Source organism: Daucus carota, chromosome 4, assembly GCF_001625215.2.
Source record: "Daucus carota subsp. sativus chromosome 4, DH1 v3.0, whole genome shotgun sequence".
Classification (NCBI taxonomy): Eukaryota; Viridiplantae; Streptophyta; class Magnoliopsida; order Apiales; family Apiaceae; genus Daucus; species Daucus carota.
The window spans coordinates 21,647,290-21,662,411 of NC_030384.2; the positions used below are offsets into that span (position 1 = coordinate 21,647,290).

Sequence of the window (15,122 nt, forward strand, 5' to 3'; positions counted from 1 at the left end):
ATCCATGACAATTATATGCCTATTTGTTTCATGATTGACTTTGATAGAATAATAGAAGCATGATTAATTCATTTTTGAAATATTTAATTGGTATCTATTTCTGATGCTTTATTGATGTTTTATTTGTGAATTGATTGTGATGTATTGGCACTGGTGATATATTGTTGCATATTTCGTAAAACCACTGGTGCTAATATATTTTAGGTGTTTAATATTCTGAGTACAAGGGAGACAACATAATCTTTATTCTGTCTCATATTTATGTTCTGGAGTGGTGAGTTTCTTCAAAGAAATTTTCTTATCAATTGATTTCAACAATTGGTATCCACTACTCTATTTCATAAATACTTCTTAGAATATTTTGCATCTATACATGTAGCGTCATAAGACGAGATATTGATTATCTTGTATTTGTGTACTTGGTGATCTTTGTCACTTGCAGCGTCTGTTTTGACGATGTGCTAGTATGTGGCCTTTTCACTAATTAGTGTGGCGAGTGCTTTATACACTGTAGCGCATAAATTTTCTTGTTTCCTTTTTAAAATTGTAGTGAGAAACAGGAGTCTGTGTCTTTTTCAAAGACAAGCTCATTTAAACCTTTTATGCATAGATTCAGACTCTCGTACTCAAACCAGTTTTTAATGGAAAACTTTGATTCTTTCATCGATTGTGATTGTCATTCTTTATGAAAATCATTTTTTACAATCACAACTGATTCATTTTTCCTAAAAAGATTAAATGCAATTGCTTTCATTCAAAATCATAGATTTTCTAAAATGCATTTATATCTCTTTCTGTTCTTTGGAACTTAATCAGCCTCTTGGCTTTCCTAGATAGTCATAAGGTTGAAAACCAACAATCTTTATCCCAGACTATAAAACCAAATTCAGAACACATTCCAACTTTCCTCCTGGTGTTATAAGGAACTTTTCAAACAAAAAGTCAATGAGGGAGAAACTGTACTTGTTGCAGCAAATAAGGATGTGAGGGATAGTGTACCCACAGCTCTACCTCTCAAGGAGAAAAGGTGTTTTCAAACATGAGGTAACTGTTGCTCATCTGTATTCTCTCAAAAGAATATAGAGCTGAAAAGGCAATAAAACAGTCTCTGGAATCATTCTCTCAACAGGATGAGTCCATTGAAATTCGCTCGTCAGCCAGAGCATCTTGTATTGATTCAAGCACATCATCAGTAATCACTCTGATGAAGAGCCTAAACAAAAATCTTATGGACACAATACAAGAGAGTGCACAGTAAGGTTAAAGGTTTTGTTCCAGAAGCAACTCCTTCATTTACCATTTTACGGTAGATAAGATGGTTGATGCCTTTACAGGTGTAAGGAGGAAACGAGGATCTCAATTGCCAAATCTTCAGGATTCTCGTCTCCCTCCCTAGATAAGAACAGATCTGGATCCAATCGGAATGGATTTCCTATTTATAGGAGATCGGCAACTCTCTGACTATGAGTCAATTTATTGATGAGTCAGTTGAGGATCGGGGATTTACGAAACCCCATTGCACCGCCAGTGACCTCTCTTGAAGGGGCTATGGTGATTTTCTCATGCAGGTACAGAAGACCATACTTTGAGTGCTGAAAGAAACACTGTGAGCCAAACACTGAGAGTTAAACACTTGGTGAGATTCTGAGAAGGACCAGTGAGATATCAGAATGAGAAATATGTGAGCATGAGTGAGGGCAAACACATAGGATTTTGAGAAGAGTGAAACACTTGTGAGGTACATATAATAATAATTGGTATTGAAAGCTCACAAGTTGTTGAAAGAATTGACGGAAGCAACTACGGTTCATTCCATTTCACGTTGTGAACTTATGGTTGATGATTCTCTTGAATCAAGTGTCTTCACAGACATTGAGGAGGACTTAGGCCTTTGCCATAATTAAGCCTTTGTCTAACCTCCCAGAGCAAACAACTCTGGATCCTTAATTGGATAAGCCACTTAGTGGTTGGCAACTTGTGGACCATGATTCGGATTTATCTGATGAGTCTGCAGGGACTGGGAATTACGAACTCCCATTGCACCACCGGTGACCCCCTTTAAGGTTGGCTAAGGTGATTTTCTTGCAGGTACTCAGCATTTTGGAAGCTCAGTATTTGTGTGGAGGGATACACTTACAGATCTCGTGAGTGACACCCTTACCCAAAAACCGAGAGAAAATTGAGTGTTGAGTGATACACCTGCAGAACATTTTAGTGAGACACCTACTAATTACCAAATTTATACCTAAAGACAAAGTGGATGTTGTTACTGGAATGTCCGTTTTTATTCCTTACTTTTCCGTTTGGAACCTATTCTTTCAGCATAGGGACCAACCCAATCAAAGTAAACCCTTCTTCTGAACTCTTTCTTCGACCCCAGCTTTAGCGTTGTTTAGTTCTCTATGGGGAGATTATCTTTTGGTACAGGAAGTATTGTACACGTTCCTTGACCTATTTGATACCACATATCCTCGGAGGATTCCACAACTAAGGGGGAGAATATATTTAGGGGGAGAATATATGAAAGGGGAAAGAAAAAGTAAGTTAGCTTTCTTCTGCTGTCTACAACTAAGGGGGAGTAAACTACTCTTTAGTGGTGTACTGCTGAGGGAAGATTTATCTTTCAACTAAGGAGGAGGATTGATCTTTCATCTAAGGAAGATAGCTACTTATCACTAAGGGGAACCTGATCAAGGTAACGGGAGGAGAAGTATAAGGTGATACAATTATTCTTCAGTAAGTGGTAGACAAGAACTTATTCATTACCACTGAAGAATTCAATGAAGCTGCTGATTGTTCTTTGCATAATGGAATGTTTTGAATTCTCTTCAAGACAGACTATGAGGATACTATTGGCAGTCCAAATTTTTGGAAGAGAATGTGGAATCTAAAAGTGCCACCTAAAGTAAAGAATTTTATCTGGAAAGCGTGTACAGGTTGTCTCCCCACTAAAGATATGTTATGTATGAAGCAAGTGAACGTTAATATTCTCTGCCCATTATGTAATATGGAGTCTGAGAGTGCAAGGCATGTTCTTGTTTCTTGTACTTTTGCTCAGTCTTGTTGGGACCTGATTGGAGGTAATGGAGATTCAAACTATACAGGCGATTTTCTTGCATGGATAACAAATGTTCTTGATACTTGGGAGATTGAAAAGAAGTGTACAGGAGTCCTGCTATGTTGGTCTATATGGAAATGTAGAAATGATTTAGTTTGGTCGCAGAAGGGTATGGAAGCTAGGGAGGTAGTAGAGTCGGCTAGAGTGGTTCTTAGTCAGTGGCGTGATGCTCAGGATAAAACTTTCAACCGATCGTGGGGATTGCTAGAACCTCATGATGGGGACGAGCACTGGACACTTCCAGAGTTTAATAAGACTAAGGTAAATACCGACGCTGCCATTTTTCTTGCATCTTCATGCTATGCTTTTGCGTTTATAGCCAGAAATCATCAAGGAGATTTAGTGGAGGCTAGATCGAGCTGTAAACCAGGAACCGTGGCGCCAGAATTTGCAGAAGCAGTTGGGATACGTGAGGCACTGAGTTGGATAAAGTCCAAGCATATGGTCGATGTTGCTGTGGAAACAGATTGTTTGGTTGCTGTGCAGGCCATTAGAGGTGCAACAGCCCTGTTTTCATATTTCGGGAAAGTTATCGAAGAATGCAGAGCTCTGTTGAAAGAGCTTAAAGGCAAAGGAGTTATCCTTAAGTTTGTTAAGCGATCTGCGAATGGTGCAGCTCACTCTTTAGCGAGTTGTAGTTATTCAATAGCTGACCGCGTTTGGAAAGCAAATGAAGCTTGTCCAGATTTGATTCATGTACTTGCAAACGATTTGAAGTAATGAATATTATTCTCTTTTCCGGCAAAAAAAAAAAAAAAAAATAGAGCAAAATGTAGATTGTGTACGCAAACGTGTGTACCTGAACTAGTGATTAAACACATTGTGTACCTCTGTAAGTCTAAATATAAAGACAACCCTATTTGTTACATAGGGATGATAACTCAACAATAGAACAGGACAAGTAAATAACACTACGCCTGCACCGGAATCGGAAAATACGAAGACAAAGGTTGAAGAAGCCATCTACAGTCTTGAAGGAATAAGTTCACTGGAAGAAGTTCATCAATATGTTCATGCCTCAGTGAAGAATAAAGATTGAAGTATTCAAGATTGTGGAAGCAATGAAGATGTTGTCCAAGTACTCGAAAAATTTCAGTGCAACCCCTGAAGCAAGATATGTCTATATCTTGGTTGGTTATTTATAATCAACAAACTGAAGCATAAACTAACCCGGAACCGACTGATCAATGTTTGCTGACAAAGAAGGTACAATGTGTGACTTCAGTGTTAGTCGCTTGTGAACCAGACCAGTGCACTAAGCGTCAGCACGTACGGAGCTTTGCAAAGTATTTGTATATGTATATTTATATGTATATATATTTAAATAAATATATATGTATATAATATATGTATTTATATTTTACATAAACATTTATATATTTAAGTGTATATATATATTATATTATGTGCATAAATATATATGTATATTTAGAGAGAGTTATATATATCTTTATATATATATTTATATTTATATTTACACATAGTTATATGTATATTATATATATTTAAATATATGAGAATATATTTAAATATATGTGTATATATATGTTACTATATGTTTATATAAATATTATATATATGTATATATATATATACTTTTCTTTATATATATTTATGTTTATATTTATATTTATAAATAACTATATATATCTCTATATATATTTATATATATTTTTACATTTGTATTTACATATAATTATATATTATATATATTTAAATATATGAGAATATATTTAAATATATATATATATATATTATTATATGTTCATATAAATAAAATATATATATGTGTGTATATATTTATATATACTTTTATTTATTAATATAATAACAACATAATATATTATATATATTATGCATGCATGTGATGATGTCAGGTGTCTAGGGCAACCTAGGGTTTGCATATGGTCATGTGTCTAGTACAAGCTAGGGTTTCACTCTCTCTGAACGTAATGGAGGCCATGCATGCATTGTAGCATCAGTACACACTCTATGGTGCGAGTTGTGGATATACTAGCAGGAGACTAAGGCAGGGATCACAGTGCACACTGTATGTGTAAGTTGTTGGCGCAACTTGCATGCTGATGAGAGATAACAAGGAGATTCACTCAAGGGGCGCAAGTTTGTATATCTTAGAATTTCTTCTAAGTACACAACAATGATAGCATCACCTGTGGCGCAACAATTGACCTCACTAAGCGCAGGTGTTGACTTTCTTTATTTGGCGCAACTTCATTCTCCTGTGAGAATTCTAAGTCATGGCCACAGTGGTGATCTTGGCGCAAGTTTATGTGAGCGCAAGCTTTGACCAAAAAGTCAAAGTTTGCGCCACTAAAATGTTCCAGGCGCAACTTCTGAATTACTTAGATTTATCTAAGTTAATTCCACTGTATCCACTTGACTAGCGCAACATTTGACCAGGTCAAATGTTGCGCCACTTGCCTCTAAATCTTGTACTGGCGCCATTTCAAGACTTGTGGAGTTAGATTTATTTTTATAAATCGAATCCGTCCAGGACGAACTCAAGTCGTCCAGGACGAACTCGTTAACCATGGTTAGTTTATGAAAGCCTATAAATATGTGATTGTGGTTCTCACAATTAACACATCATCCTTCGGGATGGATGGCCAAGTGCTATGCACAAACTCTCTCAAATATACACACACCCTAGCCTAGTTTTGTACCATAAATATTTGTAGTGGATAGGGCTTGTAATATTTAGAGGAGTGGTAATTGTAGCCAACCTTCGGGTTTGGATTTGTAGCACCTTCGAGGTATTTATCAATATACAGATATACCTTGGAAAATATTGTGTGTTGGTTTAATATTTTTTATATCCTCAGAAACCAACCCAATAATTATCCGGAACACGAAACCCATTACAGGACTACAATTTGTTTATCCGCAAGATTCGAAAGAATTTTAAATTGTAGTGAGTATCGTATTCAACCCCCCCTTCTACGATACTTTGGACCTAACAACCTCTAATATACAATAAGCAACAAAGTGTGTACTAACTCACTTTTGCTGCTAACAGGAGCTTTTTTTTTTTTCTTTTTTTTCAGAAATTCACGTCAATACTCCGAGAAGTTTTTTTCATTAAAAAAGTTTATTATCTAACCGAAAGACAATAAAATGTCTCCGGAAGTTTAGACAATAAAACTTAATTTCCAAAATAAAACGTCCCAAACTCTAAATCCATGCTACTTCCACTTCATCCCTGAAATGATACGATTCATTAATAACTGGAAAATAAAATTTAATTATTAAAATTAAAAAATGTCAAAAGATGGTAAAGTGGAAGAATATAAAATAAAAATAGTTTGTCAAAAAATATGATAAATATAAAGAAACACAGAAAATATATACCTAACCAAAGGGAGACCCTTTGGCTAAATATATAACAAGCTGAATAAATACTAAGAATATAATTAATAATATAAGTAACCAAAGTATAAAAGTTAAAAAATAAATTTTAATCTACAAAATAATATGTAAAATTTAAAGAAACAAGCTAAATATAATAAACGAGCCAACAACATGGCACCAAATTGCCGTCTACTAGGCCAAGAATATACGCCATCAATCATGGCCAACCATAAATGCTACAAATAAAATCCATTAATCAAAATGCAAGTGATCATACACCAATTAACAAAATGCATTAAATTCTAATCAATGAGAATTAAAACATTTAGAACATATATTTATTAGTCATTACTCAAGAAATAAAATAAAAATAAAAATCAAATCAACGACAATCAAGCTCTGCTAACAGGAGCTTAACTCTGTTACTTTAGTTCCCTACATTTCCCCCTCCAAAACCTCTCAACAAACTATTTTAACCTTATAAGGAATATATGGAAAGTATGCTGTTTTCTTCGGACCCTGACATACCCTTTTCTGCATTCATTACTAGATTTCTTTATAAAGATGGAAAGTTTTCGGGAGTCCACTTCTCTGGGGCTTTTCCAATTGATTTTTGGATATAGCATAGGTTTTCTGCCATGGTTGGGCCAAAGAGCAACTTTCCTGCTTTTGAGGAATAAAATTTAACAATTTCAGGATTTATGTAGAATTTAGAAAGATTTGTTTTTGAAGCTAGAAGGTCCTATCAGATTGTCGAATCTGTATTTATTTATTTTTTCTTCTGTCTTTGGACACTTCCTCAATAAATAGCTTCTCACTGAACTTACTTTTGCAACCAAATGAAGAAAATATGTTCCTCAGGTTATAAACATTAATAAAAATATTTATATTCACATACCACATATCATTCTGTCTTGTTTAGCTAATAGAACTTCTACACTCTACCAAACATACAAGAAGTACAGTGTGTTTCTCATAAACACACTGATGGCTCCCAGACCTTGTAGCGTTGTTTCGTCTCTAACAGAAGATATGCTATGATTCAAGAGTGCTTCAGCACTGAATCTACTAGATTGTCCCCTATTAACATTTGCATTAGCCTTGAACGAAAAAAGCTTTAAAAACAGCCATGTTTTGTGGCATTGTATCAGATGTCCCAATTGATGCATCCAAGTATAATGCAGACGAGTCACTGGCTGAACGCCTATGCGTTTTCGGCTACACTTGCTGCATTTCTGGCTCATCGAGTAGGTCAGCAAGCCAAGAGGACTGCTCCTCAGTGACCACACTCTCGGATCATGGACAACAACAAAGACATGTAAAGTATATCAGTTAATTGCTATATTACACCATTCAAAATCAATATCAATCGAATATAAAAAAACCCAAATAAACAGCAGGAATGAAACAACAAAGCAAATCCATCATACATACAAATACAGAGCATCATACATACAAATACAGAGCATCACACATAAGTTGTTATGAGAACAATACTATCATTACAAAGCTGCATGAGCAAGGAGAAGTGCGGTACCAGGGCCGGCTCACTTAAATTTGAGGCCATAAGCAAAACTTAAAAATGAGGCCCTTGCATACTTATATATAAACTTTTTTAATATAATATAAATTTGTTAATAAAAAGATGCTTATAAAATACAAAATCAAAACTAATTTGGACAATAAAACCATAATAACTAAAGATTCCAATTCTTTCTTCAATCTTCAACTTGATACATTGAAATTTTTGTATTAAGTGCTCCTTTTTTTTGATTGAACTTGTAAGTATATGTATATATCTCTTACTATTACGTTACAATCTCAATATTTCCAACTCCTTTCTTAGGTATACATGCTCTCTATTTATTCTAGTTGTTTGTCTAGTACTTGTGTGTAGTTTGGATGTAGTGATCTTGCCACCCTTCTTGTTACCGGAGAACTTGGTGCGGAACTTATCCTTTAATACCGTCAAGAGTCGATGGAGCGAGGTGGCAAACTGTTGAACCACTTAAGTGCTGTGCCCTTGAGGCATGTGTAAAAGGAGTGACACCTTGTCACGTCAGAATTTCCGAAGAAACTCATTATGCCATCGTATAAGTTAATGAAATCTGATGGGTCTGTCGATCCATCAAACTGCTCAATCGATGGGATCTTCAAATGTCTGTCTATTTTTGCATTTTATATGTCCTCTTAGCGAGGGCTTTTTTTAGGCACCTCCATACCTCCGGAGTGGGTGCACATAAGGTCCTTGAAAACAACGATGTCATCTTGTCATACCTGTAGCCTTGTACTTGCTTGCTTCAGCGGATCGGGAGCTTACTACCTGGTACGCCTCGTCAGTCTCATCTGTCCTTTTTCTTCTGTGAGAACTATATGAGCTTGCGGAGTCACCTCTCCTGGAGTATACACTGCGCGATGGCGCTTTGTACGAGTAATCCTCATCACAGGTTTAATACTCTGAAGAGGTTCCATGGAGTGATGTTTTTCTTAGCTCGGATTTGAGACTCATTATTTCCTTCATTTGCCTGACTTTAGCCTTCCTAGCGGCCCTCAACCTCTCTAAATGGAGAGCGTTTTCTCCGGAGTCACAACAGAAACTACGGTGATGCGCACGGCGGAGTCAGAGTCGCGGAGACAGCGTACAACGGCGGCTAGCAGCTTGGAGAGATGCAAAGAGAGAACGAGTGTAACATCCCGACTTTTCGGAATATTAAAAACTAAATCCAAAACTAAAATACAACACAATTTTAATAATCAAAAATACTTTACAAAGGTGACTATTACAAAAGCGCAGCTAACGGAAGTCCAAACGTCAATCTACTCCAAATCTAATATCCTCAAATTTCAAATCCAATGCAGATCAACTTGCTCTTAAATCAAACCTGAAAATTGTAAGTAAAGGGATGAGCTACACAGCTCAGCAAGTAACAAATTGACTCACAGTTAATCTCGAAATCAGTGGGCGTTTTTAATAAAACATTGTTCCTTAAAACAATAATAATTTTTAAAACACTTGTAAAAGCAAATCCAACCCACAGTTTATTTTTTTTTAAAGCAAGCAGATTTTAAAGCAGAATAGAAACAAAAATCTTATCAATACCACAGTCTTGCTCTACGGCCACACTTACCCAGTGACCGGGATCTTATTCTTATTATTTTGCCACACTTTCCCAGTGACCGGGATCTAAAGTTCAATAATCACGCGCCCTTAATAGATATCTGAAGTTGCACACTTGGGCGCCTACTAAGGGTATCTAAGGCTAGTTCCGGAACTATAGAGTAAATTACGAACGGGTTCGAAACATAGAGACTGGGTCTTCAAAGATTCTCATATCTTATATCTTATAAATTTCGAAACAAAATTCTTATATCTTATACAAAAATCCGAAATTCACATAGCTAAAATATCTTTTCGAAAATAAAACTAAGTCAAAAAGTACTTACCTCACCGACGCAAACTCAAAAACTCACACCATCCTAGATCATCCATCAAATCCTTAGCAACCAACCAAAATCATCTCATCTTATACTCCAAAATCCTCCATGAATCTAATCTGCCCAGACCAATAATCACCTGTTTTGACCCCCTAAACGCAAAAGTTGTAGAGTACGAAAAGATCTTTCCGAAAAGGTAAGGCTCATCAAAAACAGACTGCTAACGAATCGGGAATTAAATAAAACGTTTGCTGCTCAGATTCAAAGCGAAAAACAGGGTCTGAATATGATTTGGGATTTTGAGAACAGTTCGAAAAAGAATATAAGAAAACATTGTGAACGAAAGTTGTAGACAATCGAAAGAGCTTTCCAAAACATCAAGAATCATCGAAATCAGATCAGAATTGAATTTACTACGAATTTTACAAGACAACTGATTTGCGTGAATAAAAACCCTACGAATTTTTGTAATAAAAACGAAGAAAAGGTCGGGCGGCTCGCACAAAATAATAAAAGAATGAGGAAATAAATCAATATATAGAGCGGGTAAAAACCCTAATTCTAACCCTACCAGTTATCTGAATACAAGTCCGATCCATATTTTAAACCCAATATCCTAATTCAATTTTAAATCCTAATTTTAATCCAATTTTAATACCTTTATTATTACTACTATTAATCAATTAATATTAATCTAAAAATCACGGGATATTACATTAGGCTCTCGAAAGCTTGATTCGTCAAGTTGCCGGAGGTGGGGACACGAAGGCTGGTGGTATTATCCCGCAATGGACAGAGATCCGGAGGCGGGGACACGAAGCCAGCCGGTATTATCCCACAATGGCTAGAGAGGTTCGATCTGGGCTTATGAGCTATCCGTTTCGGCCTGACGAGGACGTCAGGAATTTAAGTGGGGGAGTTTGTAACACCCCAGTCCCACATCGAGGAGTGTGGAGACTTTAGTTCAGTTTATAAGCATAAGTACTACTACCAATTGCACCAACAAATCATGATCTTTTGGGGGCCTGTGGTGGTCTTGTGGATTATCCAAGTTTTTGCAGTTGGGCCAGTATATTTGGGCTTATTTTCGGATTCGGAATTCGGGACTTGACCTGAATTTTCGGAAAAGACTCGGGATTTGACCCAGGTTGTCACAACGAGTCATGACTAACTGACTTAGCGATGGATTCCAACTCGATAGTTGCCACAACGAGCGTGTCTCGATCGGAGAGCTTGTTGATACGAGTAATGACTCGGTGCTTGAGATCAAACTGCAAGCTCGTGGAATGTCGTTTCATCATAGATTTTGTGTAATGTGTGTTTGTTTTGGTGGTGATAGCTTCTCAAGAACAGGCGGCACATCTCTCGTCGCCGTTTTCGGCGACGAGTGGTATTGCTCGTCCTTGTTTCCGATGGTAACCATGCTCGTGGAGATCGAATTTGTGGTTGGAAAGATGAGATCCTCTCCTTCTAGCGCCAAATGTAAGTATATGTATATATCTCTTACTATTATGTTACAATCTCAGTATTTTCAACCCTTTTCTTTGGGATACATGCTCTCTATTTATACTAGTTGTCTGGTACTTGTGTGTAGTTTGGACCACACGTCCTTGGGTCCGTAAATGGGCTTCTAGTCTAGTGGGCTGACAGAACTAATTGCTCTTCTCTTTTTTTCTTTTTTCATTACCAGATTCATACTTTCTAAACATTGCTAACTGTTAATAAAAATAAATTAAAATCAATCTACCAAAAATTGAAACAAGAAAAGATTAAGGGATAGATCTCACTGAAAGATTTGAATAAAAGAAGATATGTATTTGGATGTCAATGAATTATCAATGAACAAACATATATAAGTGTTCTGAAGAAACAAACAACAAAATGTTATTTAAATAATAAAAATTGAAATGTCATGAAAAGAAAAAATAAAGTAAAAACAAAATATTAATTTAAAATTATTACCTCAATGGCTCAATATTGGATGTTGAATAATGAATATGAGAAAGGTATCCAAAGAAAGATTAGAACACAGTAGTGAAAAACGTAAAAGACAAGCTGAAGGGGTAATTTTATGTTCTTAATATTTGATCATTTATATAGATAAAAAAAGATGTTAGTAGCCTTAATATTGATAATTAATATTTACTATATACACAAGTTATCTATGGCACATAATAAATGTAATAATATTTTTCATCACAATTATTGGTGATATCTATTTTAAGTTTTTTTGTACAAGTATTTATATAAATATGATAAATATTATTTATAGTAACATGATAAAAATAATTTATATTTAAAAAAATTATATAAAAAAATAAATTATTTAATTATTCTCATTTTTAAATAATAAATCAATTATTTTATATTAATTAAATATATTAGAAAAAAACTGTTTGGTAAAATTTTGTTTTCAATAATTTTTTTATAAAACAAATGCCAATATTTATGTTTGTGTGTCTAAAGGGGTTTCAAAAATTTGGAGGCCTTTTAATGGTGGGGGCCCTAAGCCACCACTAAGTTTGCTTTAGTGTAGAGCCGGCCCTGGCGGTACCTCCGTAATCGGGTGTCTCTGCAGTGCCAAGCCTTCCTCCGCCGTGATTGATGTCCTTTATCAACCATGTCATCACTAACAATCGCTCATGATTAGCGGCTGATTCTCTGACAAATTAAACACACAGAGAGAAGATGAGAATTAGGGCGGGAGGTAATGGAGCTTGTGTGTGTTCTTGTGTATATAGAAGATCAGTGTTGTGTTATCCTAAAACCACAAGCAAAAGACAAGAAAACTCGTATCCTCTTTACTATATTACTAACGGAACTGACGCCAGTATACTAACCGCAAAGCCTAGTATATTATAGGTACTCAATGTCAGTAATTAGTAGTTGAAGTATACAATGTGCATAAAGTACATTCTTTAGGTACATATTTTGCATTTTGCTCTAAAAGATATTGATGAATGAAGAAAATTCTACTTGAACAAAAGTAAAAACAGATTGAAGAAAATTTGACGAGTCATAGCTTGTATAAAACATATGGTTATATGAGAAAACTTGAATCTGAATTACCAAATATAATCCTGTTAAATGAGGAATGAGCTTACAAGTAAATTGTGATTAATAAAATGTTAGAAATCCCAAAAAAAGTCTGAACTTTTAACATAATACGAAGTTATGAACTATTGTAAGTCACACCACCTAGGATCAAAGCTCTCAATTTATTGCTTATAGAATCTGATAAGTCTGACAGCACAACAACTTCTGATAATTCTGCTGAACAAGGGACGAATAAGGAAGGAAATCAGACTAAGACAAAGGTAACTTTGGTACTCAATGTCTGACTTTACTTGCAACTAAATAATCTCTCTCTCAACAAACTGATAAGATTATGGAAGTTGGAGATGAATCAAATAAATACATGCAAACTCTGAAGCTAAAGGGAAGGAAGACCACATTTTACTACTAGGATCCTAAGATTCAATCTCTAGATGCAGAAATAGCAAGAAGATTATTCTTAAAGGATAATCCTAGAATGGAGCTTGATAAACCAAAGGAAGAAGAGGAAAAGCTTTCCAAGATGTCTAAAGTAGAATATGATAAATCAAAGAAGCCTCCGAGACCCAAGGCAAATGGTATAGTCATTAAAGATGTAAACAACTCAAATCTGAATAAACCAAGAAAAAGATCACAATCAAACTCTGTGGCTGATCTGAAGAATAAAGGCAAAGGAAAACTTGATGAGCCACCTTCTCTGAAAATCATTGTGAAACCAAAGCTTCCTAAAGTAACACTTCATTCCACTACTCAAGTTCTGTATAGTCATGATGATATATCTATACAGAAGGAAGACGTGATTGAAAATACAAAGAAGCGGAAAAGAATTGGGGAGTCTGAAGATGAGAATGAAAAATCTGATGGGTTAACCTCAAGCAATGTTCAAGTTAATAAGGTTCAAAATATTCAGACTTCTGAAAAACCAAACTATGAAGTTACAACCTATGACGATACTAAGAAAGTAGCCTCTTATATTACACAAGCTATTAAATCCTTCATAACCTCTGATCAAGCTCAAGGTAATCTGGAAAATCTCTCAGTTGTTGAAAAGAGGAAACTCTTATGAAAGAATGCCAAGCATGCACCTGCCAGATAAAATCGGATGCTGAAAGATTTTCTAATTATTGGGACAAAGGCAAGGGAAGGAAAACACAAAGCTGGCCTTGGATGAAGACATGCCAAGATCAAATTGGACAACAAATTGTAATTAGAGATTCCTTTCCCATTACTGATAAACCTGGTGAGCAGATGACTCAGAAACATCTTGATAGAATAGAGTCAGCTCAAATCCTGATGGATACTTGGATGGAAAGAAAGACATGGAGAAGCCAACATTATTTTCAGAAAATGGCAAAATTCACCAAGAAGACTTTGGAAGATAAGAAAAGATTTTATGGAATCAATTCTGATGAAGCATACACTCCAAAGTACATATCAGATGATGGCAAGGAGGTGAATATGAAGAAGGGAAGTGCAAAGTTGGAAACTATTCTCAAAGAGCAGTGCCTAGTGTACAATGAAGAATCTGAAAGACCAAAGGTGATCATATACGGGGTGATAGTATGGGCAAGAGCAAGATAAGTGCTTTGACAACAGCCATCCATCAAACTTGTGAAAGTGATCCAAGAATTGAAGATTATCAGGGATCAGATGATTCGGACACTGAGGACTGCTGAAGAAAGACTGATTTCAAGTTATGTCAAAGACAACTTTGGACATAAGCTGATTTAGTAATTTGGTAGTTAAAGTTTTGTAGGTTGTAAATAATTGTCATGTTTTAAATTCCATGAATGCATCTGTACTTAATTCTTTTGACATCATCAAATATATATGTGAACTTGAACATTTTAACTATGCACAAGTTAGGGGAGATTGTTACATATTTGATGATATCAAACTTAACTACTTTGATTAGTTTTAGATGAACAAATTAGAGTTTAATATAGAAATCAAAGATTGTTGAAGATAGAGGATATCAGAGTTTACTCAATAAAATTATTTTTTAGAGTTTGCGGCGGCTGATTTTCAGGATTGGAGTCTAGACTGAATAAAGTAGATATACATCATGGATATACGACAACTAAGAACTTTAGAGGAGTTTAGTACATAATCTCTGATTGATATCTTTTAGGAAGAAGATCAGTAT

The 15,122-nt window shown here is 35.4% G+C and overlaps 1 protein-coding gene across 1 annotated transcript; it reads left to right on the forward strand.

The window, feature by feature from the left end:
• The first annotated feature begins 3,007 nt into the window (after window positions 1-3,007).
• LOC135152250 (uncharacterized) lies at window positions 3,008-3,838 on the forward strand. Its single transcript, XM_064092103.1, has one exon. It carries the CDS (start codon window positions 3,008-3,010, stop codon window positions 3,836-3,838), a length of 831 nt encoding a protein of 276 aa, XP_063948173.1.
• The last annotated feature ends 11,284 nt before the right edge of the window (window positions 3,839-15,122 follow it).